Source organism: Amorphotheca resinae (assembly GCF_003019875.1).
Source record: "Amorphotheca resinae ATCC 22711 unplaced genomic scaffold M430scaffold_5, whole genome shotgun sequence".
NCBI lineage: Eukaryota > Fungi > Ascomycota > Leotiomycetes > Helotiales > Amorphothecaceae > Amorphotheca > Amorphotheca resinae.
Genome location: NW_020194475.1, coordinates 1,056,727 through 1,082,132, shown reverse-complemented (window position 1 = coordinate 1,082,132; position 25,406 = coordinate 1,056,727). Strand labels below are relative to the sequence as shown.

The following is a 25,406-nucleotide window of genomic DNA, read 5'->3' as shown; positions in this document are numbered from 1 at the left end:
CTGTCTCGCAAAAAGAAAAAAGAAAAAAAAGCACCGTCAAGGCAGGGTAGATCCCTGCGTTGATATCCAATCCTTGTTTTGTGTCAATTTGATATTGCATTCGACTGTGCATATTACCTTGCTTCTTCTACCCTTAACGATCAATGACGATGAAATTACCGAGTCCCTAATTCGACATCATTACAAATACCTTCTTTTTACTTCATGTGGAAGAGGACAGTTTGGAACTGTGGATAGAATGCATATGCGTGGAGGTGGGAGAAGGTGACAGAGCCATTGGATTGTATTCATGGTTTGCATATTTTGCTGGCTAAGTTCTTGGGTCCGTCCGCGTTTCTCATTTTGCCTGGGCTTTATGCGGATTGGCTTGGCTTGGCTTAGGTCTTGGAAGAAAGGCGCGTCCTTTTTGATGATTGAAATTGAATGATTATAACCAGCCTGGATTGCGAGGTATGAGGGGATGATGGGAATTTCACATTCGGCGTGGGGTTACCATATCGTGGCAGGGGAAGCAGATGGTGAGAGAGGGGGCGAATATCATAGCAAAGGCTAGGAGATAGATCAATGATATCATCATAGCAAAAATCCTTCAGTCAGTGAATGAGCTGGACTGTGCGTCCTAGATTTTTAAAAAAAAAATCGTTCGTCCATGTGCGGGTATACATGACAACTTCTACCCGCGACTCTTTCTCCATCTCCCCATACCTCCACATCCAGATATCCATACCCATCCTTTTTCCTTTCATTCGGTTAGAGTCCCTCCTCCTCGCCCCACATACTTTATTTCATCCCCAAGCAGACAATCCAACCAAGCGCCTTAACCAGATCATAGAAAACATACCTTCCTACACTCCTACACTCCTACACTCGTTTATATCTCTCAAGGCCCTTCTAAACAAACCCCCTCTCCTCCCCAAAATAACATACTTAATCCACTCTACTCCAAAACATCCGCTCACAGCAGAAGTACTCTAGCTATATACCAAGTAATAAACCATTCCCCTGTTTTGATTTCCCCAAGGTGGAAATATTTATAGATAGATAGATACCTACATATGTAATTATCTATAAACCTACGGTTACGTCTCGAAAATCAATATGAATTTTATCAAGCCCTAGGCTCCCTCTTCCTATGTAAGATAGAAGATAGGAGATGGGAGATGGGGATGGGAGATAAATCTTCTCTTTCGATTTATTTTATTTTATATATTTTTTGTGCATGAGCCTGCGGGAAGGAGGGGTCATATCCCCCCCCCCCCCCCCCCCCCAAAAAAAAACCAAATCAAACCCCCCAAGAAGTCATACACCTCACCTACCATACGATACCTCGCATCCCGCCACTCCTTCCACATTCCATTCCTCGCATATCTCCAATCTCTCACAAACCTCTCGGAGATACCCCAAGTTTGGCTGATTCCGCTTCTGGTATCCATTGCTGTAGGATCGCAAATTGAATACTATCGCTGGCTTTTAAGTGGAGACGATTGGGGTGGGAGGGGGGTAGATAGAAGAGAGGAAAGGAGGGGGGAGGGAAGAGAAGATATGAATGTAAAAGAATGAATGAAGGGAGCATAATGTTAGATCCAGAGTTTGTTTACTATCTGTATATATGTCTATATGTCTATGTGTAGAGAGTAGGAAAGTTGAGATAAAGAAATTGGGGGGGAAGGGGGGGTTTATAGAGAAGGTGAGTTAGTAGATTTATGGAGTGGGAAGGGATAAGGAGGGAAGATACGAAGCAGATCTGATACAGAGAGGGGGGATGGTAGGGTCCCATGATTGCAGGACGCAGATAGGAGTGAGAATCAAGCTTTCAGGGTAGAGTTGGGCGTGGACGAAGATAGGGATTTACTGAGCAGATCGGGAAGGGCAGGGAACAAAGCTTGGCGCGCGTGCGAGAGAGATGGCGTGCTGGCTTGATACAGAGAGAGAGAGGGTTCCGTTACGTGCGTGTATGATATGCATGAAGTGGGGGAGGAAGGGTCTCTCTCTACCCAGGGTTGGGAATAGGGAGGGGCCTGATGGAAAGGTCTCGTTGGGTGGCTGTGAGGGCTAGAGAGATGGCTGAAAAGTACCTTAGGTACCTAGCTGTAGGAAACAGGACTGTGGGAAGTAAGCTTTCACGGTGGAGGAGGTGGGGAAGGAAGGGTCTCTGCTTGGAGATCGGGGTCTGATGGAAAGTTCTCGTTGGGTGGTTTCTCTGAACTGCATGATGCAGGATTCTGGATGATCGAAAGAGGAGAGTGTGAGATGGCGAGGGAGAGGAGAGCTAGGCGGATGAAGGGTAGTCGCTACAGGTGCAGAATCATGCAGAGCATACATGATACTGGGAGAAGAAACTGCAGATTGCAGGTGAAGGAGAGGATCGCCGTTTCTAGATCCCAGGGTGGTAAATCGAGAGGCAGATCATAGACGGGTTGGATGAGGAGGGAAACGCAGGGTAGTCGATGCAGACAAAGGGGTTCAAGTGAGAAATGCATGCTGAGGAGGTGCAGGCTGGAGAAGTATCTGGAAATTCTGATCTCAGGGTCTTAGAGTTAGGAGGGCTGGGAAGGGGGATGGTTGGATGACGGAAGAGGTGTGCAGATCAGGAGAGGGGAGAGGTCGAAGATAGAGAGGAGGGTTGCGAGGTCTGGACTTGGGGGGTGAAGGGTAGTCGCTCCAGGCAAGTCTGCGGAACTGCGGAAGCGTTCAGGGGGGAGGGGGGAAGTAAAGGTGTAGGTGCGGAAGATCTGGCCATTCCGGGTCTCAGGGTTGTTGATAGAGAGAAGAGAGTATCGAATGTATCCATCCTTCAACTCTTCGACCTATGCTAACCCCGGATATCCGGGGGTGTCCTTACTAAGGGCTGGCCTCTAACCACTTCCATGCCTCCCCGCTCTCTCCCTTCTTGGCCATCTCTCTAGATCTGGCCCTCGAGAGAGACATCAAAAGGTCACGCGCAGAGAACAACGAGAACCTTCTATCGGATGCCTATCAACAACCCTGAGACCCAGGATGGCCAGACCACCTAGTCCCTTGTACCTGTACCTCACGGTACTCACTCTTCCCAGGCAGGCAAGCAAGAAAACAAGCTTCGCGCCATCCTGCACATTTGCTTACCTGCCTAACTCCTCTTCCTGCCTCTGGCTGCAGCAACTGCTGACTAGGTGGCTTTTCCCTGACCAAGTATATTTACCCCAGATCTGGTAGCCGCAGTCGTCTATTCGCTGTGTGTTGAGACCGCGAGCTGCAGCAGAAAAGACGGATGCTCGGAGGGGGAGGGGAGTGCTTCTCAGCCAGCCAGGCAAGGCATAGTTAAGCCGGACATAATAATTGCAGGAGTTTATTCGTTGTGTGTTGAACTCATAGAACTGCAGGAGAGAATATGCGGAGGGGCATGACGACGCTGGTGTTTCTGGTGACTCGATACCCTAGAGATACTGTCTCTGATTTTACATGACTTGCATATGCTAAGGGAGAACCAATGCATGGCGACGCAGCCAGTCTCTCCCCATCGATCGACACGCGGGAGGCCCTTTTGTGACGCGGGGGGTTTGTGAAGAAAACAAGCCTCAGACAAGGGGTTGCAACTTGGATGAATTGAAGAGAGGTGCATCGAGGAACGGGATATCAGGAAGCGGCGGCACCGCCCGGATCGACATTCTGCTGTTGTTCCCAACGCTCACCTGGCATGCCACTTGGCCTCTGGGGGAGAACGACCACTTGATGATATGATTCAGAAAGAGTATCGAGTTGATTCAAAGTGATGTCAGTACCTGGGCGTCGTTTCAGGACGGTAGGAGCGGCTGGATATTATTGAGGCTTGAACATACTGCGTAGCTGCATCGATAGATCAGGAGGGATGAAGTGTCGGTACGAGCCGGATCGACATTCTTCCAACTTCCACTGGTAGTTGGAAGGACGACCACTCGATCGTCGAACAGTGTCAGGACTTGGCACCGATCTTCGCGGGACCTAAGGAGGACCATCCGAGATTTGGATAATCGTGGGAGAGTGCCGGGCCGTCGGAAGACCCACAAACCCACGATGATGGCGCCTCCCAGAGCAGGAACAATAAACAAGGTGGGGTTGCCGTTGGATACAAGATTGCCTTGATCCGTAAAGTCAACCCGGGACTCAGAATATGCAGCTATTCCCAGCGCAAGAACCGGCAACTCGTAGAGAGCGCGGGGTCGTAGATTGCCTTGAAACTCGAAGGCATCCAAGAGTCAGGGTATGCAGCCTTCCAGAGCAAGAACGGCAAAAAGTGCGGGGGTTGGCGCTGGACGTAAGATTACCTTGAGCCGTGAAGTCATCTAGAGTCAGGACTCAGGAGACAAGACTCAGTCAGGAGTTGGGTTTAGCTAGGGGGCTGGACTCGGGAGGCTTGACACTGGCGGGAGCCGCGTCAAACGTGTCTTGGGCACGCCACATCCGATGCTGCCGCAGAACAGTCTATTTCGAGGGCGATGGATGGCTATTGGGCCCGCCGTGCTGGAATTGTTTGATGGTGATAGTCGCGCACAAGAATAGCGAGATACGAGATCCACGGTTGAAGAGCCAACTGAGGCCGTGGCGAGCGTTGTCCCCCTGAAGGTTGAACCCGAGACGTGGATACTAAGATAAGCGATCAGCAGATCGACGCAAGGATGAAGCCGCTGCCCAATAATAGCCTTGTCGCGCTTTAGCTCTTGCTATCTTTTCCTTCTTTTCTTCTTTCCCCTGAAGCATCCCGCGCGCATAACCCCCACGAGGCGTGCAGAGCCCTCTTTTCAAGAGACAAGAGGTACGCGTTCGGGGATATTTGTCAACGCAAGAGAGACGAGAGACATGGGGAAGAAAAGTTGGCAGCAGCACTCGGGCTACGCCAAGAAGGGGTCTTTTTGGGTATTTTCTGTTTGGTGTTTTGTTTCTCTTTGCCTCGTTTCTTGCCTTTAGCCTCTCTTTCGCCTCCCCTCTCTTTGGCTCTCTCTCCTTGCCTCTTGCTTCAAAATTTTTACACAAGCCACCGAGAAGCTGACCGAATGCTACTCAGCTAAAGCAGAGAAGAGAGCCCAGACGCAAATCGACTGAAGGCTCGGAATTGCCGTGTTTTGCGAGGGGGGCTCTTCAGGGAGTGCAATGCTGTCTGTGCCTGTCCGTCCCTCAGCTATGCATCAGGTATGGATGGGTAGGAATGACTCGGCCAGACCAGGCGAAGAGAGATGAACTCTCAAGGGAGAGCGACCAGGAGACCCTCGGGCCCTGAAAGAAGCCAGCCCATAAGTCCATGGCTCTAAGTACACGGCTCCCCGTTACCCACAATAACCCACTCCGGACCACCGCCCGCCCGCCCAGACTACCTTAGTCTCCCTCGAACCCGACCAACGCCTCTGGCTACAAGAAACCAAACTTATTATTTTGTCTACCCATGAAACAAAACAATAACGATACCGCACCGCTCCACTTCTTTGTCTCGCACTGCCCAACGTCGTCAGTTTCGGTGCCAAAGCAAGACTTGCCTCCTCGTGTTCTGATTTGACAACGTGGAGACGTTCGACCTGGGCCTAGCCATCATCGCACGCTATGCATTACAGGACTGTCCTCTCTTTCATATGTAAAGTCTTTCCTGCGAAAGACCCTGACTCTTTAGCCCGCTCTATCAATATGCTTCACCCTCCCTTTAAATTCTCTCTTCGGCCCTTCCATTGCCTGCTGCTCCTCACAGCTGCATAATGCTTTAATTCTATTTTCTATCGTCTATCTTCTTCCGTTCACATTCACATATTTCTTCCATTCAGTGGCAAATCTGCACTTTCTTTATATATACTTTTAGCAGAACTGGGGCAACGGCGACCTGCCCCGCCTCTGCACGTCATTATTCCCTCCCTACTCCTCCAGACCCAACAGTGATGTATTACATATTTGGTGGATGGTTTTGTCTTCTTGGTTAGCCCGCGCGGGCCTTAATCCTAACGACACAAGTGATTGAGGGCTTCACTCAACCTCGATCATGTCGAGCGAGTACCTTACGGCGAGCGAAGCTGGGGATAGCCGAAGGGGGTACAGCGTCCCTCCCTCCCGTCCCGGTTCCAGTTCCAATGGCTCCAGTTCGAATTCAAGCAGACGGGGGAGTGCTGCTGATACTCGTACTGCGAGGAGGGGCAGAGTTCGGTTCAATAGCACCAGCGAGGCCAACGACCCAACGAACCAGAGAACCAATGTCCCTACACGAACAGACAGAGCAGACAGATCCGTATCACCAACTTCAGTTCCCGCAACTCCACCATCGAATATTAGGATCAGTCCTCCCCGCTCGAGAGATATCAGCCCTACCTCGTCGAGACATACACCCGAGAGCGAGAAAGAGAATCCCTTCCTGGACGCCCATGAGACTCAGAGTCCAATTCCCAAACCGAGACCCAGCGTTCTCAGGAACCCCTCGAGCTTTAATTCAATGACCGATAATGTCGAGGAAGAGTATGATGAGAAGGCCTTCTCGGCCTTGGCAGCGCAAGAGCGAGCACAACGAATAGCGTCTTTAGTGGGAAGTCACTCTGCGCCCGCATCAAGAAGAGGGAGTTTGGAGGAAACCGACGAGGAACTCCCACCACTTCGACGGACGAAGGCGGGCAGATTTCCTTTCAGGCTTGACGATATTCCGTTGACGGATATGGACGAGAGGAGAGCCGCGTATGATAGAGCTGGAGAAGAGAGTGATGAAGGCGAGACGAAGGGCAAGGGCAAGGATTTGGAAGCCCGTAACTTGGTAAGATCTCACTCGAGGAAGTATCGCACGGAAAGGGTACGATCGGCCTACGTATCAGGGACTGTTACGCCCACGGAAGAGCAGGTTGGCGAAGATTATGTCCCGCGGCCCAAACGCTACCGACCTGGTATCTTGTCGAATTTACTGAAGCTCTACAACCAGCCCGCGTCAAGGAGGGGAAGTGAGGCGTCTGTAGAGAGCCCGTTGCTGCCGCCAGGAACAGCCAGTTCGGTGGGATCATCAGGCACGACGACACCCAGACAGAAATGGTATCATCAGAGGCCTCGTTCAGAAGACACTTTATCCGGCCTCATCGACACTTCCTCAACTTTGGCAGGCGTATCTCCTGCTGCCAGAAAGAAAGCCGGTCCAATCAGGCCCGGCTTGGGCAAGAGGACGCAAAGTGGGAATCTCATCACTGCCGCTGTCCAGCGGATTGGTGGGAGGAGGTCACGATTAGAGGAGGAGATCAGGATCACAATTCATATTGCAGAAATTCTTAGTCGGCAGAAGTACCTTCTGAAGCTTTGCAGGGCGCTGATGAGTTATGGTGCCCCCACCCATCGACTCGAGGAGTATATGAAGATGAGCGCTCGGGTTCTCGAAACCGAAGGCCAATTCCTCTACATCCCAGGCTGCATGATTATCTCATTCGACGACGCATCCACCCATACCACCGAAGTTAAGCTTGTCAAGTCTTTCCAAGGTGTCGATTTGGGCAAGTTGAAGGACGTGCATCAGGTATATAAAGAGGTCGTTCATGATGTCGTCGGCGTTGAAGAAGCTACTCACAGATTAGATGCCATCATCAATGCGAAGCAGAAATTTAACAACTGGTTTCTGGTATTGGTCTATGGATTTGCCAGTGCTACAGTGGCTCCATATGGTAAGTCTGGCCTCGACGCTGAACCACATCAGCATACTGAACACTAGCTAACCCAGTCTTGATAGCCTTTGATGGACGCATGATCGACCTCCCGATTGCCTGGTTACTAGGTTGCCTTCTAGGCTTCCTCCAGTTGATCGTCGCACCACGCTCTGCCCTCTACAGCAACGTTTTCGAGATATCCGCCGCAGTCCTAACCTCCTTCCTCGCCCGAGCTTTTGGTTCAATTAACAATGGGAGGACTTTTTGTTTCTCGGCCCTGGCCCAATCATCGATCGCCCTGATTCTACCAGGATACATGGTGCTCTGTAGCTCACTTGAGTTGCAGTCTCGGTCCTTGGTTGCTGGATCCGTCCGGATGGTGTATGCCATCATCTACTCACTCTTTTTGGGGTATGGAATCACAATAGGTACTACTGTGTACGGACTAGTTGATGGGAATGCCACCAGCAGTACGAGATGCCACAATCCGATGTATGTGTTTTCTTGATGACCACCCCTTTCACACATCAGGAGCTTACCTTCATCTGTAGGCCGCCTTATTACAGATTCTTATTCGTCCCGGCTTTCACCCTCTGCCTCACAATAATAAACCAGGCGAAGTGGAAGCAGACACCTGTAATGCTCATAATTTCATTCGCCGGCTATGTGGTCAATTTCTTCAGCACTCGCCGATTCCCTTCAGCTCCACAGATCTCCAACACACTCGGTGCCCTTACTGTTGGAGTGTTGGGTAACCTCTATTCACGGGTGCGCCATGGCGTGGCGGCTGCGGCTCTGATTCCTGCGATCTTCGTTCAAGTGCCATCTGGACTCGCGGCCTCGGGCTCACTGCTCGCAGGCGTGAGCACCGCAGACCAGATCACAAATCGGACGGGGCATGGCAATACGACAACTCCTGTGAGTGTTCTGTTAGGTTACGGAAAAGGGGAGTTCATTACTGACTGATATATTATAGCTAGCTGGAGGTTTGGGCAACCAGTTCAATACCATTGTATTCAATGTCGGGTTCAGCATGATTCAGGTGGCGATTGGCATTACGGTTGGGTTGTTCTTAGCAGCATTGATTATCTATCCGTTTGGGAAGAGGAGGAGCGGACTTTTCAGCTTCTGAATTGGCCTTTTTCCTTTGTTTTTTGCGTATATCAAGCGTCGGCGTTGGGTACAACAAACAAGGGTGGGCTGGGTCAGTTGACTGGAGATTGGGCATTTGGAGATTGGAGAAGAGGCGCTAGCGGTATATTGAACAATTATAATGTTCAAAATACTCTCCAGAGATTGAGAAACTCAGATGAAGTTTGATCTGGAAACAGATCTGACCAAGATTACAAAATCAAATATTTAGCATAATCTAGTGATTGAATGAAAGGTGTGATACCAGAACTAATCACGATCAATAGATTCTTGATCCTTATACCTGGTCCCCTTCCACCGTTGGGAGGGGAGCTAAGGAGTCTTGCGCCACGAGAGAGGCCACTCAAGCATGAAGCTCAAAAGCAAAATACCCGGAAAGATAAAAATCCTCAAGATGAAAACAAATGGGTATCATAATTCAGCTCATTATCTATCATGCATCCCATATCCCATATCCCAGCGCACACTCCTGCACGCTCACGCATTCCCCACCGATCGATACACCTCCCTCAAATCAAAGCCCTCGATCTCGCCCTCTGCAATCTCACCGACGACGCGGGCCGGTCTCCCGGCGACAATCGAGAAGCTCGGGATCACCATGTTGGGCGGGACAACGGCACCGTCTAGGATACGCACGAAGTCCTTGATGATGACGAACTTGCCCACCACGGCGTTGGACCCGATATGTACGTGGGACCCAATAAGCGCGGCTTCCACGATGGAGCCAGGGCCGACGAAGACATGGTCTGCGATCTTGAGGGGGTAGTGAGAGAAGGTGCTGTATTTTTTGACGATGGTGTTGTTAGTTTGGATTCGTCCGTTCGATTTGAAGCACATCTCCAGATTTCCAGATTACCTAAGAACGCCAACCAAAGATAATATAAAATCAAGGAGAGTAGAAGCAATGACAGATATATTGCTGTATATATATATATGTATATATTGCGCAAGCAAGAAAACGGGGAACGCACCCTCTGTATAGCTTCCCCGGCGGTCGCAGCTCACAGCCCCGACTGAAGAAACAATACCGGCCGATCGCAACCGCGACGGGATTGCCCTGCTTCTCGCTCGGGTTCGAGGGCGGGTACGTCCGGAGGAGATCCCCGCGGATGATGACTTCGGCTTGGATGACTGTCTTGCCGCCGAGGATGATGTTGGTTGTGCCGATGATCTGGGAGCGCCGCGAGACTTTGTTGCCCGTGTCCTGTGGGGAAGGTGAGCTTCTGTCTTCGGGGGCAGGGCGAAGTTTTTCTGGAAGAAAGATGTGGGAATGGAGGAGAAGAGCTTACGGTTTCGATATACTCGCCCTTTACTGGCTTTTTGGACATGGTGACGTTGGCTACATGTCAAGTTGTCGTCGGTCTTTATCGCCCTTGGAGATCGCGGTGCTGAAAGCTCGGTAAAACGCGTGCAGCGCCAAGTCACGTGCAAATCCATCCCCCCTTTTTTTCTTGATCTTTCGGGGAAGTGCTTGAAGAGAATACTAATTTCGCTTTAAGGGGTATCTTATACAATTTCATCTTTCTCGTTATAGAAGTTCCTTGCAGTAATACTCGAGAACTCTGATCACAATTCCGAAAGACTGACTCCATGAACTTGTCCTCAAAACATAGATTATCCTGTCAATATTTCATACAATAACTTTTACAATCCTCAGTTTACTGGCCCTAAAGGATGGTCATATAGTGGGTATGCCGACACAGGTAGCTGCGCGGTTCCATTCCAAGCCCACCTGACTAAAGCGCCCTGACTTGGTTGCTCCAGTTAGCATTAGATCTTGCATGCACTTAGCAGACTGACAATGTTGATTGATCCGCTTCGCCCTCAGCGGGCTCAGGAACAACATCCTCTGGATCTTTTACAAATACCCCATCCTCAACAGCTTGCCATCCATTGCGTGAGCGCTTGATGTACGCGACTGCCATGTCCCAAGCATCCTTATCGGCGGCATCGCCGGATTCGAAAATTTTGAGGTACCTGTAGTTCAACTGTGGCGGGGTGCTGAACAATTCTCTTATCAGTATAGCATAGCAACTATTTCTCTCCATCCAAAGATCCTCTGCCTCGACTTGAGCCATCTTTTCTCGGTTGTCAAGGATACCATTTCGAGGCACTAGCTGCACATATAAACGATCTAGCCTTGGACAGTGTCCTGTTAGTGTAGCAAAATGAGACGCCATGGGAAATATGCCGATATATGACATATCTCGGATGGTTGGACTGATATAGGCTCCGTAGGTATTTCCTTCCATGTCATCTGCCCCAACGAGATCTGGCAAGATCTTGAACGACGTTAGAATCAGACATTAAACGTAAAGTTGACACTCACAGAAGGTGGTCGTCTCAACCAGAACTCATACGTAGAGTATGCCTTGATGAAGGAACCTTCATTCAATAACAGAGACGACCATGGCCGAATTTGGAAAACTGCGGAAGATCCAGATGCGAAAGAAGAAGCTGCTTCGGGCTCGATAGAATCCCTGAGAAGTGGAGGCCTTTGCAATCGAAGGTAATGGCATGGACAATCGAAAGTCCAGCTATCTTCCATATCAATATGGCAAGAAGTAAGGGCCCCAAGAGCCTCTGCAGGGGCGACAATTAGCAATTCAGCAGGGTCGATAGTGCCGAAAAGCGCTTCCCAGAAAGCTGCAAAGCCATCCAATCTGTATAAACCATCCGGGTTATCTTTTACTTTTTTATCATGGACTAGCAATGTGAAGCTTGTGATGACCTTATGTAGTGAGTTCTTGCTAGCAAAATGAAGGAATGGCTGGATGGCCTGACTGAGAGCTGGCCTGTGTATTTTGGGCTCAGGAACGATGAAGCGTGTATGTCTGAACAGTATCGGTAGAATAGCATGTCTCCATCGTTGCGACACAAGTGATACAGCCTTCAAGTCCGCCACTTCGGCATGCGTTAATTCGAACGTGGGTTCGTCATAGAGCGCTAAAGCAGAAGGCGGCGGTCCATCGAGAAAACCAAATATATTTGAGAGAAGTTCATTCGGGAGTATTTGGATAGTAGCAGGATAGGAGATCTCGTCCATTGCACCGGAGGAAGCTCCGCAAATAGAGAACTCGGACGTTGAGGTAGTTGACAGTGGTTGCTCGAGGCTATTACGAGAAATGGGGGTCGTGAAGGTACGCTCGGAAGGCCCTCCTTGTGGATTTGTAAACGCATATCCTTCCATATTGATCTTATATTACTACTGATGTGCTCTGGCTTGATGTCGTGCCCAAGAAGCTGACCTGCAGCGTAGGCGAAGTTTTGTGAATTACGCTAGGAGACTGATCAGCATCCAGACTGGTACCGCATTGACGAAGAGGGTTACTTAAAGTACCTATGAGAGCTTGTACGCTCCTCGAGTATAATTGAGGCTCAACTGCCACGGCGGTGGCGGTACAGAAAGTATGATTTTGGCCCTGACGGATATTACCTATTGCTGACGGATTATCGATAGAGCCTAAGGTAATCCAACAGGGGTCCATGTGGAGCGCATCTGGAAACGCTATGAATCGGTGCTGTCGGCAGAACAACAACTGAGAGTACGGAGGACAGTATATCTATCCCTTTAGGCTTGAAGTTTCGAATACACGAAGAATCACAGGAGGCGACTTTTGATAGCCGTCTCTATCAATGCCTCGGGGACTACACAGCGCCTCAACCATGTTTCTCGTTCCTCGTGTTTTCGACCGGGGAGGGATGTCGATCTAATCTTTAGCCAGTCTAGGTTCTTAGGCAGGCCGAAAATGCAAGGATTTCATGGAAGATCATTGGTGGTCGGTGGCTACAAACTGAGGGGCAGATGAAGGAAGCGGAGACTTCTGGGATTCCCCCCTCGTGCCCCTCCATGGACGGCATTTCATCTCTTGTTCCATAAGTAACGGAATCCCCCACTTACCATAACAGTTCCAACAGTTATAACCATTCTTGCTTTCCGCAACTCTACCTTGATTTTTGCGAAAGCCATCGTCCTGCAAACATGTCTACCAAGCTTCACCAAAGACCACCTTTCAGAGCTGAGCATCTAGGCTCTCTTCTGCGCCCCACCCCGCTCCTCGACATCCGGCACAAAATCAACGGGGGAGAAAAGGGCCTCGAAAATGAGCTGAAGGCTGTCGAAGATGAAGCTGTGAAGGAGACCGTCAAGGAACAGCAGGAATTGGGTTTCCGCCCTGTTTCTGATGGAGAATTCAGACGCCATATGTTCTGGTAAGTTGCGGTGTACTAAACAATTTTTTTTCGCCTTTTTGAAAAGGACACATAAATAACAGTCTCTTAGGGGTACCTTCTTCCCCGGACTGGAGGGATTTGAAGAGATTCAAAACCCAGACATTGACATCTTCCGCATGTACGTCCCAGACGTTGCAGCCTTCACTGAGAGCGGACACAAGCCCGGAGAGACAGTCATCTGCACAGGAAAGATCAAGCACGTTGGAAGCACATACATCGACCAATGGAACTACCTGAAGAACCTCCTTCCCAAGGAGAGACAACATGAGGCCAAGCTCACTCTTGCGGCACCAGAGTGGTACCACCTCCGATACAAGACCGGCAGGGCATACCCCAAGTCCGTGTACGCCAACGACGCCGAATACTTCGCAGACATCGCGAAGGCATACCGTGAGGAGCTTAGAATTCTTTACGAGAACGGCTGCCGCAACATCCAGATCGATGACCCCAACCTTGCCTACTTCTGCTCCGAGAAGATGCTGAAGGGTTTCAAGGACAACGGCGAAGACGCCGACGCTCTCCTTGACGCCTATATCAAGCTTTACAACGACTGCCTCTCTGAGCGCCCCGCGGATTACCACATTGGTGTCCACCTCTGCCGAGGAAACTTCGTCGGAGGCCGACACTTCTCCGAGGGTGGATACGATAACATTGCCACTAAGCTGTTTAACGAGCTGAACGTTGACACCTACTACTTGGAATACGACACTCCCCGTGCTGGTGGCTTTGAGCCTCTCAAGCACCTCCCCAAGGGCAAGAACGTCATTCTGGGTCTGCTCTCCAGCAAGTTCCCCCAGCTGGAGGACAAGGAGGAGATGAAGAGGAGGGTGTACCAAGCAGCGGAGTTGATCTCTCAGGGTACCGGAGAGACCAAGGAGGAGGCGCTGAACAGAATTGGTGTTTCCCCTCAATGTGGCTTTGCAAGCCACAGTGATGGAAACAATGTTCAGAAGGAGGATATGGTCAAGAAGCTGCAGTTGGTACGGACGCTGGCCGACGAGATCTGGCCTGGCCAGCCGTAATTTTTTTGTCGTTAGTTCTGGGGTTGGGATTGGGGCTGGGGAGCTGGGGAGCTGGTGTTGACGAAATTATGTTATGAGGGGGTTTTGGATCTGGAAGGTGGGGATGGGGCGTGAAAACCAAAAGTTTTCGACTGTGTTCAACCGGTCTGGATATGAATATTCAACATATCTTATTTTTTTTTTCTAAGGTCATGGTTCGACCTCACTATCATCTTGAGGACAACTAGCTATTTAGCCAAGTACCTTGTCTATATACCCTCAACGACTTCCATGACTACCTACCTTCTTCAGAACTATTACTTGTGCATAAAGATATGCAGCGTCTCGCCAATTGCATAACATCCTCCTGTAAGTTTTCCATGATATGCAGTTCTACACGCAGGTCCGGAAACGGTTGGGAATTCGGGGGAATAAAGTGGTGCCCCTGAAAATTGAAACGACTGGTTCATTCAAACATTAACCTTAATTGACGCACGAAGAGGCCCATATTAATAATGGGACCTCGCCGCATGGCAATCTTCGAATTTGCTCGCAGCCAATACATTTGGAGCGTGGGAGACGATACGATATCCGAATACCGGCTACTAGCTGGGGGAGCGCTACAGGGTTCTAGTATAGAAAAATGAATGTATGGCATTTCGATGTGATTTTAGCATGAATATGGTATCTTGACCGGTGTATTTCTACTGCTAGATGATGTTGGGTGGCAAAATAAGAAAAAGGGGGGAGGGGTAAGGGGGTTATGCAGTGCGTATTTTGGAAATACTAGGGTTCCTGCACGACAACACTAGAAGAGCATCAAGTTGTGAGACATGGATAAAGAGTCGTATTATTATGCAGTTGAGGTATTAGTCTACTGGGGAAAAAAGTCACGGATTTGTTGTAAATAGATGATCTAGTGTAAGTGAAACCTATCAGGGTCACTGTTCGAAAGGGGGTCTAAATGTATGTATTCTTTGCGCAAGAGTTACCTCATTGATCATAAGGAGTCTACACAACACATCATAGAATCAATTACCTGTTACTTCCACTTTTAATTGGAAGGGTCCGAAGGGTATCTGCGAATATACTCATTTGCCAAACAATGCCTTCCTTGTATCGTATGTGTATTCTAGAATTTGGTTAGCGTATAATAAGGTGTTAGAGAATCCTTTACTCACTATTTAAATCTCCGCGCCAGTAAGTTTCCGTGTCTGTCTTGCTCACCTTCCACGCTCTGTCGAGAGCCTCTACTACTTCGTCCGGAAGAGGTCCCTTTTCACAATCCTTCAAATTATCATCAAGTTGTTGAATGCTGCTGCAGCCAATGATGACACCGTCATTTCCATCCTTGATATTCAATGCGGAATGGTGGACTACCCATCTCAGAGCCGTCTCTACCATTGTCAAGCCATGCTTCTCAACAACGGGTTCGATTATCTTCAAAGCCTCAAATGTTGAGTCTCTGAAGAATCGCTCTCGATACATTTGACCCGTTCGATTGGCAACGTCACTAAACCTTCCCTCCTGGGGAATAACATCCTTGCTCTTGTATTTGCCTAATGCGCTGGGTCAGCGTAAATTTCGGGCATAGAATAAGGGTACGTACCACTGAAGAGACCCCCAGCAATCGGATTGTAGACAACTACATCTAGGCCGTATCTTTTGCAGGCAGGAATAAGTTCCTGATCGAGGGAGCGCGTAATGGCATTATACATTCCTAAAATTGTCAGAATTGGCACGTTCTTGACTACATTCCCTGACACGGCATGATAGCGTGCCATGGGTGGGTGCAAAAGGTTATCGCAGCCCATTACATTGGCAAAGGGAGAAATTAAATGGATTTTCTTACCCTGGTAGATGGTAGGTCGAACCCAATTATTATAATGGCAGGTCATGACTATTTCTGCCACCTCATAGGCTGCAAAGTTGGACAAACCTAGTTGCACAAATTTACCCCTTCAATACTCAGCACACATTTCTAGTTGAAAGGCAGAAAAAGACCAAGCTCACTGCTTATGCAGTTTGTCGACTGCTTCGAGCGTTTCCGCGAATGGGACTGAACGATCCTAACGCAACGATAAGCCATTGGCCATAGATATAGGAAAGCATACAAACAGGAGCGTGCAAATAGAATATGTCAACGCAATCTGCTCCAAGCTCCTTCAAACTCGTATTAAAAGTCTCCGTTAAAACATCAGGTTTATGCATGCCCGGTTCTCGCGGCCAGACTTTTGTAGCAATCGTGAGCCCTCTCTCCTTCCATTTGGCTTCACGGGTGAAGGCTTCCTGCTTCCCTCCTACGTATATGCGAGCCGTATCAACCTCATTATAACCGGCAGCTTGGAAATGGTCGAGGAAGGCGTTGTACTCTGAGAGAGATGTGATTCGAGCGCCTGCGGATGGGTCGGGCCCAAAGGTCATCAAACCAAGGATAACCCTTGGTTTTGGGTTCCTCGCAATGAGTGGCATTGTAGCTTTATTGTTCCGATCTTGCCAATAGAGAGAGGTTGAAAGAAACTGTCGTTGCTGACTCTGGGGATTGCGGGGGAGAGAGATAGTAACAGGTACATATTGCACGCAAAACCTCTCATTTTGCGGGGTATCGGCTCCGTCAGCGAAGGCGCCAATCCTACAACTAGGTACACATCGACTAACACGGTCCAACTACAGGACCTACTCACCATACTCTCTACGAGTCTGCGGAGACCTCACGCCGTGTTGGACGCGTCTCGAGAGATTTTCTGGTGGATGAAGCCATCACGACCCTGAAATCCGGCTCTAAGTCGTTGTACCTACCGGTACAACTGACTTGACTACCGTGTAATCTTGCGGCTCCGGCGTCACGCGTGCCAGTATTCAGAACTCGGCATCCGTCAAGCGCGTCATTCCACCACTTGTCCACTATAAATAGAGATTCAGAGGGTCAATCAAGCTGGGCCAGGTGGGCAATCGAATCTGTGATAACACTTAGCATTGTAGGTAGAGCCCACAGCATGGAAAATATCCACAAGGTCATCAAGATCTTGAAGAGAACCACTGGTAGATAATAATAGATACGCTGCTGTTGAAACTTGAAGGCAGATATTTTGGGCATGGACTCGGGGGGTCACTCTTCAGCGGGACTGGCCTTGGGTACCCGCCAATACGGTGCCAGATCTGAGATGTTAGAGCCCCCTTTCCTCGCAGTATGCCAGTACTGTACATGACCATCGACGAAGCTGAAGCCTGATGCTTTCCGTACCGCGTGTCGCTCGTGACAATGTGACATCGACCGCTTTTGCGATTTATTTTATGCTTAGGAGGGGCCAAATTCGCTACAACTGGCATGGTTTTCGTTAGTGAAATTGCTGTGGTTCAATGACATCTGCTTTCATGACTCGGGGCTTCTACATTAAGGGTTCATACATGAACACATAGTGACATACATCCTCCGATGCACAGAGTTGATTCGCGAATCCCTCGCTGATGAACTCGAAACTAATGGGGCGTTATTGATTTTCCACTTATTACCGTGTGTACATTATCTCAGGAATCGTCAAGGCTGTGTTATTTACAGGACAAGTGTCCTATACCACACATTCTTCGTATATTAAGATAGCACATCTACTAGAAGTTCATTGCCCTTTCTGCTTGAGCAAAACACAGGATTTGAATGATTCCTTATTGTGTGTGATGTAAACTGTTAAGCGCGTCGACAATCTCAATCAGACAGATGTCGGTTCATGGGCACACACAGTACACAGGCGGGGACGTATTGCACGCTGCAAACCTGACCCGGCCGTCCGGAGTATGGAGTATTGTTCAATACGTGATTTACAATTGCCTTGCTTTGGATTGGGCTCTGCAGAACGTTCAGTTGGGGATCTGCTGTGCAGAGATCAGACGATTGACAGCTGAACGAAAGGATTGATCAATCGGATTCAGGGATTCGAGATAGTGATGTCCGGAGAATGTATGTGCTGTACATACAGTACCTGTGCTGTGCATACCTCCCTACTTATGTATACTGTACATTCGTAGATACATGTCTGTACGAACCCATGCAGCTTATTCAAATTTTTACTGTGCCTTACTATGTATAGCCTCTCTTTTATACCTTGGAGGCTTGGAGAGTCCGGTTCTAGCGAAGGGCGCGGACCTACCATTCCCGCCTATAGGGGTTTTTGGCCTCAGGCTTCAATCTCACCGGCCAAACATTGGTTAACCGGACACCCCCAATTGCCGATATGCCAGGTTTCGGTGATGTTTTCCAACCCTGTTTTCTCAACTTCATGCCTTCTGCGGAGAATTCATCAACATCAGACCAATGACTTCAAGTGAAGTAGGTTCTTCAGCACAGACTGGAGACGCAAACCGATCTATCAGCCTCTGAAGGCATAGTTGGAGGAGACCTTGCGCCTGCCATGTCATCCGTGTCCGGATGAATTTCATACCTGTCGATTCGAACTGACTCCGTCTTTCTGCATACTGTACCCGCGCTATGTCTAGCCTGCTTTTGCTCTTCTCAGCATCTCTGTGCCTTGGGCTGTAGGCGTCAAAGACATGTCATTTCGCGGTTTCTCATCCAGTCAGCCTCTGAGATGCTTAAGCCTTCACTGCAATGCAGGGCCAGTTGCCAAGCTTGAACCTTCGATATTTAGTACAGCAATATTGGTGCGCTAGTCTGATTATATACAGGCTACGGGTCCAAGCGAAGAGTCCACTCCGGACAAAAATGAGGCTAAGCAGGCTGAGGCTAAGGAGTATCAGGACTGACCCAGTTGCCAATGTTTACTCCGTGACCCCGGGGGAGCGCGTCCTGTTGACGTACTGGTCAAAGTATCAATACGATCAGACTATTGATGCGCATAGGAAAGCACTCCGTAGGTCTAAAGCGCGAATGAAGTGGGGTGGACGCGAACCAAAGACAAAGCTGTGGGTTAGCTATGTACTTGTCCATATCGATGCCTTCCATTATTCGATGCAGGTTTCTCGGAGAGAAACCACGCGATCCCTACAGAGTTCCTCTAAGGCTCTTATAAGAGGGCATCCCGCTCATTCTTGTTCCTATTGCTCCAGTCCAGTAGTCGCCCAACGCCCATCGCCCATCGCCCACCGCCCATCGCCCATTGCCCCTGGCCGCCGCTCGTTCGTTGTTCCTTTGTATACTCGCCGCCATTATGAGGGCCACCCTCATTACCTGTCTGGCTACATTTGCCCATTTCACTTCAGGTTCAGCAATTCCTTCTTCTCCTAGCTATTTACCCCGGAGCTTTCTCAATGACACGCTTGATTGGAATGAGACGATTTCCAGTATTTCGCCTGTCGTGTCAGACGCCATTTCGGCGATTTCAGCGGTTCCATCGATTGTGGCCGCTGGCACGTCTGCAGCATACGCATCAGATCCCCTTTGTGAGAACAGTGCTACTTCCAGGTCATGCTGGGGGGAGTATTCTATAGATACAGACTACTATTCTGTTACACCCAGCACAGGAGTCACCAGAGGTACTGCCAAACTTTTCACGTCTTGGTAAGAGCAAGTAACTAAGCAAGCATCACAGAGTATTGGCTCTCTGTCGAGAACACAACGCTAGCACCGGATGGATACGAACGACAAGTCCTGACATTCAATGGAACCTTGCCAGGCCCAGCCATCATTGCTGATTGGGGTAAGAATCTGAAGAACACATAATGGTCCATCATAATGACTGAGGAATTAGGCGACGAGATTATTGTTCATGTCACGAATAATCTGGAGCACAATGGAACTTCCATTCACTGGCACGGTCTTCGACAGCTAAACAACAACCAAGCTGACGGCGTTCCGGGAGTTACCCAGTGTCCAATCGCACCAGGCGGAAACTACACCTACAAGTTTCAAGCCACTCAGTACGGCTCATCATGGTACCACTCTCACTTCACTCTGCAGTACGGCGAAGGGCTCTATGGACCCTTGATCATCAACGGCCCTGCGACTTCAGATTATGATGAAGATCTCGGCGTGTTGTTCATATCGGACTGGTCCCACCAGACTCTGTTTGAGTTGTGGGATTATGCTCAAACAGTCGGGGCTCCAACCCTAGACAACGGCCTGATCAATGGGACAAACACCTATGACTGCTCAAACTCTACCGATGCTAACTGCATTGGTGGCGGAAAGAAATTCGAAACTGTCTTCGTCCCTGGCACAAAGTATCGGCTGCGTCTGATCAACGTTGCCACCAATGCTCACCTTCAGTTCTCTATAGATGGGCATAATTTGACAGTCATCGCCAACGATTTGGTGCCTATCGTGCCGTACGAGACCGAAAGTATTCTTCTGGGTATCGGCCAACGGTACGATGTCATTGTTGAAGCCAATGCTGAGCCTGGTGACTACTGGCTTCGTGGTGGTTGGCAGGAGTCGTGTACAGTGCCAAACAACAACGCTGCGAATATCACGGGAATTGTGAGATATGACTCGACGAGTACCGCTGATCCCACCACCACCGGCGTCACAATTAGCGAGACTTGCGGTGACGAACCTCTAGCAAGCCTTGTCCCGCACCTCGCTATTGATGTCGGTAACTATTCCTCGATCACCGAAGAGGATGTAGGCATCGCTTTCGGCGACGCTGTGACTTGGACGGTCAACAGCAGTACGCTGTATCTGAATTGGTCGGACCCAACGAACCACAGAATAGCCACCAATCAATCCATATTCCCCACGGAGTACAACGTCGTTCCTGTCAATGTATGTTGTCTAATCAGTCGCGTGTAAGCTAGAATTGGATGCTAACTTCATTACAGAAGACGAATTCCAGTGACGAATGGGCGGTATTTGTGATAGAAGATCAGAGTGGTGAAGGGTGAGCCATTCTTCCCCGTCATTATGTGTGCAAGTTTCCTGACTTATTCCAGGCTGGTCCATCCCATTCATCTTCACGGTCACGATTTCTGGGTGCTTGCGCAGGACTCGGGTCACTTCAACGGCAGTGGCGTGAACCTCACAAACCCACCCCGGCGCGATGTCGCTTCACTTCCTGGAAATGGCCATCTCGTCCTTGCCTTCAAGAAGGACAACCCGGGCTCGTGGCTGCTCCACTGCCACGTCTCATGGCATAGCAGCCAAGGATTCGCATTGCAGTTTGTGGAGTCGGAGAGTGAGATCGCGGGCACGATCACCGAGACAGATGCCCTCATTGATACCTGTTCGGCCTGGACGTCCTACACGGCTACTGAACTGTATTCCCAGGAGGACTCTGGGATATAGGGAGGAGACCAGCTGGGTCTGATCTTTCAACGAAGTTACGACTTATCTGGAGTTTGGCCGGGGCGTTCAGGACAGGGACTATCACATATCACGTAGACTACCTACTTTTATTATCTGTAATACCTATAGCCTAATACTTAATCCGGGAGGCTTTTATCTGGAAGAGGAGTGTTTACCTTAGGTTTTGAAAGATGTGATTCTAGCACGTGCCCACAACTGTATCTCGGTATTTGCCTACCTGCCTAGCTTCTCCGTCGGCACGTAGGTACCTTGAGTACGGGTATTCTGCCTTACCTAAGGTCCCTGCGTAGTACTTAACGCCCGGGAGGAGAGCCATTGTGGTGGGAGTAACGCCACGCCATGAACAGCGTCAGTTTTAGGCTTGTTTGTATTGCGGGGTATGGGAAATAGAGTAATGAATTCATGCATGTATCTACAAGGGAGTCTCCCTGGTGTGCTTCAGAGAATTCTGGGCTACAGAATGTATAAATGTATATTGTAAATTTGGTATACATAAGGTACCTGGCTAAAAGTACTTTCTCACCTGAGGTAAGCCTGAAGGCCCTGAAAGGTCCAGACACGGTGAATATCACGTGCGCTTAATTTTTCACGCGGCTAGCCCGTAATAGGTTACCCGCCCTGCAGGGTTTGCTGCTGCGACCCACGGTTCAGCAGCCACAAGTGACATCTAAAATTACGGCTAAATCTGCTAAATCTGCTAAAACCGATTTTAACATTGCTGCGCAGCGAACGGAGCAAGGGACCAACCAAACCCGCCTTCGTCAACCCCGTCAACCCGTGCAATCCGCCTTTCCACTGCAACACCCCAATCTCCCCGAAGAGAGAGTTGTCCGTCTCCCTCTCTCTCCTTTCTCCTCTCCAAAGCCCCCATCCTCCTCCCCCCTCCATCACGCCCGTCGGATCTTTTATTTTATCTTTTTTTCTTTTCTGCTCTTCTTCGACCTCTTACTTTGTCACGCCGCGGGGCCTTGATTACATAAAATATTACTCGTCATTTAAAGGTTTCGCTGTCGCCCAGGACCTTTATTAGTAGTCGACGCAGCAGGCTCTGTTTTGCTCTGCGCCTGCCGACAACGTCATCCGCCCTCCTCTTCCACCCTCCTCCAGACCGGAATCCCCCTCCCTCACCCCGCCGAGCATTGATCCAGCATCAATTGCCCGGTCAGCATGTCCTACACCCAGTACCAGCAGTACGGCGGGAATCCATATGCCAACGGCGCCGACGCCGAGGCTGGCCAATATGAAGGGGTAAGCCCATCTTCACTCCACGTCGACGCCGGACCCGCGGAAGGACTGACATTTGCCTCTCTCTCGGACAGAATCACCTCGCCGCGCCTCAAGCAGAGCATGAGCTGGAAACTTATACCCCGTCGCAATATTCGAATAACAACCTTCCCGGCGCTCCCGCCGTCACGACTACTACCTACGCCACCCTTCTCACCCAGCAAGCTTTCCTCGAGCGCGTCGACTTCGCCAAGGCTGAGATCCGCACTCTGAGCTCAAACATCCAAGAAATTGCATCGCTGCACCAACGTGCATTGTCGTCCCCCGACCCGAGCTCCTCCGCCCAGCTCGAGAATCTCGTTGCTCAAACACAGCTGAAGAACACCCAGATTCGAGATCAGATCAAGTACCTGGAATTGGATGCTGCCAAGACCCAGGATGGGACGAAGGGTATCAAGGCTAGGCAGGCCAAGCAGTTGAAGACGGAGTTCGAGAAGGCTTTGGATGACTACCGGCAGGAGGAAGTTGCGTACAGACAACGCTACCGGGAGCAAATTGCGAGGCAGTACCGAATCGTCAACCCCGAGGCAACAGAGGAGGAGGTCAATGAGGCCGCGGAGATGGACTGGGGCTCCGAAGGTGTCTTCCAGACTGCCGTGAGTGCTCCAGGAAGCTACCTTGAATCTCTAGCACCATTTACTGACATACTTATAGCTCAGGACCAATCGAACCGGACAGGCCGCTTCAGTTCTCGGAGCTGTCCGCGCTCGTCACAATGAGCTCCAGCGTATTGAGGCCACTCTTACCGAGCTCGCAGCGATGTTCGCCGATATGGCTCAAATCGTGGAAGCACAAGAGCCAGTAGTCGAGCATACTGAACAGAACGCCATCAAGGCCGCCGAAGATGTGGAAAAAGCCAACGTCGAAATCGCAAAAGCGAGCGAGCATGCCAGACGTCGGAACAGACTAAAATGGTACTGCTTGTTGGTCGTTGTTCTTATCGTTCTGGCTATTGCTCTTGGTGTTGGATTGGGTGTCGGTCTGTCGCGTTCCGGTAGCAACAACAAAAGTTAAGAAGACCGCAGTGTACTGTATAGGGGTTTTTCTCTGGAGTTCTGTATTAATCAATAGTAATCGCCGAAACCACACGGTTCTCTGTACTTATGTTGGTTACGGATGACATGGCTTTTTATTTTTTCCTTCACTTTGAAGAGTTCATAATTTGAGGGGTTGAGGAAGCTTTCTGTGAAGCAGCTGATAGAACAATGGGATAGCCACAATCAGATTCTCAGTCTTTCATCCCATATTCAGTCCTAGATTTACAACGCCACCATCCGGCCTCTGTCTGAAGAACTCTACATATATAACGCCATAAAAGTATCCTCCCTTACTCGTTAATGTTTTAGCAGCCAGTATGTATATATGATACACTCAGTCATCATTTTCATATGTCCTCCCATTGAGGACTCCTTCGCTCTGTTTTCTACTCCGTTTGCCAAGCACCGATGTTGCCCATTCCGTCAAAGTAAAGCCCCAATGGCCAGCAACTAAGACGCCACTGACGACATTGACGACCTTGACGACGAATCTCAAGAAGCCGTCGCGGCTCTCCTCGACCGAGAGCAGGATGGGCTCAATGTCATACTTGAAGAAGATGCCAGGCACGGTTCTCTCGCCCACCATGTGGGATTGCTCGGTCACGGCGTACTGGTTGGTGAAGATGGTGCGGGATTGGTAGGCATTGCTGGAGCTGACGGTGTACACGGTCGGGACTATCGAGAGGAAGTACTGGAATTTATGGAAGTGGTTTGGGGTCTCCTCAACGGTGCGGTCGAGGGGGTTAAGGAGCGAGGGGTAAAAGGCTCCGAAAGAGAGCTCCGAGATGATGTGGGAGAAGTTGAAGGCTGTCCACATAGTCAAGATTAGCTCGCGCGCCCCCTCTCACAACATATTTAGTGGGACATACCATCATGGTCCAAATGGGCGCCGAATTCTTGATATCCATGACCACGCGCCGTGATATGGAAATCTCCCTGGACTTTGTTCACGTCCAGGCTGCCGAAGATTCGGCAACTGTCAGGGGTAACACGGTTCCTCCATCGAGGCGTCTTCGCAAATTTCGCGCGCCGTCTACCACCAGCAGCAGCAACGATATCATGCACATGCTCCTCCCCAAATCCCTCATCATGGTAACCCTCTCCGGTAATCAACCTGCCCTCGGCATCCTTCCCCAATCTATGCATGCCCTTGGTATCAACCCACTGATACCAGTTCGTAGGATCCCTCTTCAGCATATCTGCCGCCAATATCCTGTCGCCCGCCGCATCCTGAACATTGACGTGGAGATCCACGCACTTCATCTTGACCACGATGTCCAGATTGATCTGGAGGTTGTGCCCGACGCCCTTCTCAACCGCGAATGTGTGCGTCTCGTGCCCCCGCCACCAGCGTGTGAATTCAGATAGCACGAGCATAAAGGACACGATTAACATTGCGACCGTCCATTTCCCGCCCCCGGCTGTCCGCGTGACATATTGGGGTTTTGCCTTGGCTAAAGGAGGGCAGTTAGCAAGCAGCTCTCTACGCGAACAGATTGCCAGCACAAAGGAATCAATTGTGCACTAGCAGACCCAGAGAGAAACCTGCATAGCTGGTAAGGGAGGGCTTACGAAATGCATCAAAAGCCTTGACGATATTGCCTTTCTCCGCAAAAGCGTCCTCATCGAGGCCGTGGCTTGCAAAGCCGTTCATCTCCTCCTACTCTTCTCTTCTTCTCTCTTTACAATCAAAATTCCACCAACGTATGAACATAAATCCCGAGCTGGGAACAGGGCAAAGGAGCGTAGGTGCGGGAATCTCGTCGTCGTGCCTCGAAAGGCTGGCCGTCGAATAGTCGAGCTGGGGTTTATTTTGGTAGGACTTGGGAGTTGAGGACAGGTGGAA

General features: G+C 49.9%; 8 protein-coding genes across 8 annotated transcripts; 4 read left to right on the top strand and 4 right to left on the bottom strand.

Annotated features, from left to right (window-relative positions):
* Positions 1-5,974: 5,974 nt before the first annotated feature.
* Positions 5,975-8,963, top strand: M430DRAFT_275241 (hypothetical protein; the record flags this gene model as incomplete). The annotated part of the gene is made up of 4 exons (XM_024865639.1): positions 5,975-7,616; positions 7,682-8,090; positions 8,150-8,532; positions 8,585-8,963. The coding sequence occupies 4 exons, from the start codon at positions 5,975-5,977 to the stop codon at positions 8,728-8,730; spliced, it is 2,580 nt and encodes an 859-aa protein (XP_024721610.1). The 3' UTR covers positions 8,731-8,963.
* Positions 8,964-9,205: 242 nt separating this feature from the next.
* Positions 9,206-10,107, bottom strand: M430DRAFT_34648 (hypothetical protein). The gene is made up of 3 exons (XM_024866589.1): positions 10,040-10,107; positions 9,722-9,954; positions 9,206-9,528 (listed from the first exon to the last, which is right to left on the bottom strand). The coding sequence occupies exons 1-3, from the start codon at positions 10,076-10,078 to the stop codon at positions 9,228-9,230; spliced, it is 573 nt and encodes a 190-aa protein (XP_024721609.1). The 5' UTR covers positions 10,079-10,107; the 3' UTR covers positions 9,206-9,227.
* A 430-nt stretch (positions 10,108-10,537) lies between these two features.
* Positions 10,538-11,940, bottom strand: M430DRAFT_27392 (hypothetical protein; the record flags this gene model as incomplete). Its single annotated transcript, XM_024865598.1, has 2 exons — positions 10,538-11,032; positions 11,080-11,940. 2 exons carry the CDS (start codon positions 11,938-11,940, stop codon positions 10,538-10,540), a joined length of 1,356 nt encoding a protein of 451 aa, XP_024721608.1.
* Positions 11,941-12,732: 792 nt separating this feature from the next.
* Positions 12,733-14,005, top strand: M430DRAFT_100564 (hypothetical protein; the record flags this gene model as incomplete). The annotated part of the gene is made up of 2 exons (XM_024860642.1): positions 12,733-12,962; positions 13,033-14,005. The coding sequence occupies 2 exons, from the start codon at positions 12,733-12,735 to the stop codon at positions 14,003-14,005; spliced, it is 1,203 nt and encodes a 400-aa protein (XP_024721607.1).
* Positions 14,006-15,008: 1,003 nt separating this feature from the next.
* M430DRAFT_34646 (hypothetical protein) lies at positions 15,009-16,762 on the bottom strand. Its single transcript, XM_024866588.1, has 6 exons — positions 16,103-16,762; positions 15,998-16,053; positions 15,837-15,943; positions 15,594-15,704; positions 15,166-15,543; positions 15,009-15,116 (listed from the first exon to the last, which is right to left on the bottom strand). The coding sequence occupies exons 1-6, from the start codon at positions 16,454-16,456 to the stop codon at positions 15,076-15,078; spliced, it is 1,047 nt and encodes a 348-aa protein (XP_024721606.1). The 5' UTR covers positions 16,457-16,762; the 3' UTR covers positions 15,009-15,075.
* Positions 16,763-18,876: 2,114 nt separating this feature from the next.
* Positions 18,877-21,218, top strand: M430DRAFT_66039 (hypothetical protein; the record flags this gene model as incomplete). The annotated part of the gene is made up of 6 exons (XM_024869206.1): positions 18,877-19,198; positions 19,370-19,471; positions 19,528-19,635; positions 19,687-20,699; positions 20,756-20,814; positions 20,867-21,218. Exons 1-6 carry the CDS (start codon positions 19,147-19,149, stop codon positions 21,216-21,218), a joined length of 1,686 nt encoding a protein of 561 aa, XP_024721605.1. The 5' UTR covers positions 18,877-19,146.
* Positions 21,219-22,675: 1,457 nt separating this feature from the next.
* On the top strand, positions 22,676-23,537 carry M430DRAFT_101284 (hypothetical protein; the record flags this gene model as incomplete). The annotated part of the gene is made up of 2 exons (XM_024860695.1): positions 22,676-23,119; positions 23,178-23,537. Coding segments are annotated over 2 exons (804 nt in total), but the record flags the coding sequence as incomplete, so codon positions are not given.
* Positions 23,538-23,894: 357 nt separating this feature from the next.
* On the bottom strand, positions 23,895-25,214 carry M430DRAFT_100040 (hypothetical protein; the record flags this gene model as incomplete). Its single annotated transcript, XM_024860601.1, has 3 exons — positions 23,895-24,367; positions 24,430-25,014; positions 25,133-25,214. 3 exons carry the CDS (start codon positions 25,212-25,214, stop codon positions 23,895-23,897), a joined length of 1,140 nt encoding a protein of 379 aa, XP_024721603.1.
* Positions 25,215-25,406: the final 192 nt, after the last annotated feature.

Coding starts and splice junctions, on each gene's coding strand:
- M430DRAFT_34648 (XM_024866589.1), bottom strand. CDS start 10,078: ATGTCCAAAAAGCCAGTAAAGGGCGAGTATATCGAAACC. Junction 9,955..10,039: donor AGGGCGAGTATATCGAAACC/GTAAGCTCTTCT, acceptor CCTTCCCCACAG/GACACGGGCAACAAAGTCTC. Junction 9,529..9,721: donor CCGGGGAAGCTATACAGAGG/GTGCGTTCCCCG, acceptor CAAAAAATACAG/CACCTTCTCTCACTACCCCC.
- M430DRAFT_34646 (XM_024866588.1), bottom strand. CDS start 16,456: ATGCCACTCATTGCGAGGAACCCAAAACCAAGGGTTATCCTTGGTTTG. Junction 16,054..16,102: donor TATTCTATTTGCACGCTCCT/GTTTGTATGCTT, acceptor TCGTTGCGTTAG/GATCGTTCAGTCCCATTCGC. Junction 15,705..15,836: donor TCGACCTACCATCTACCAGG/GTAAGAAAATCC, acceptor TGACAATTTTAG/GAATGTATAATGCCATTACG.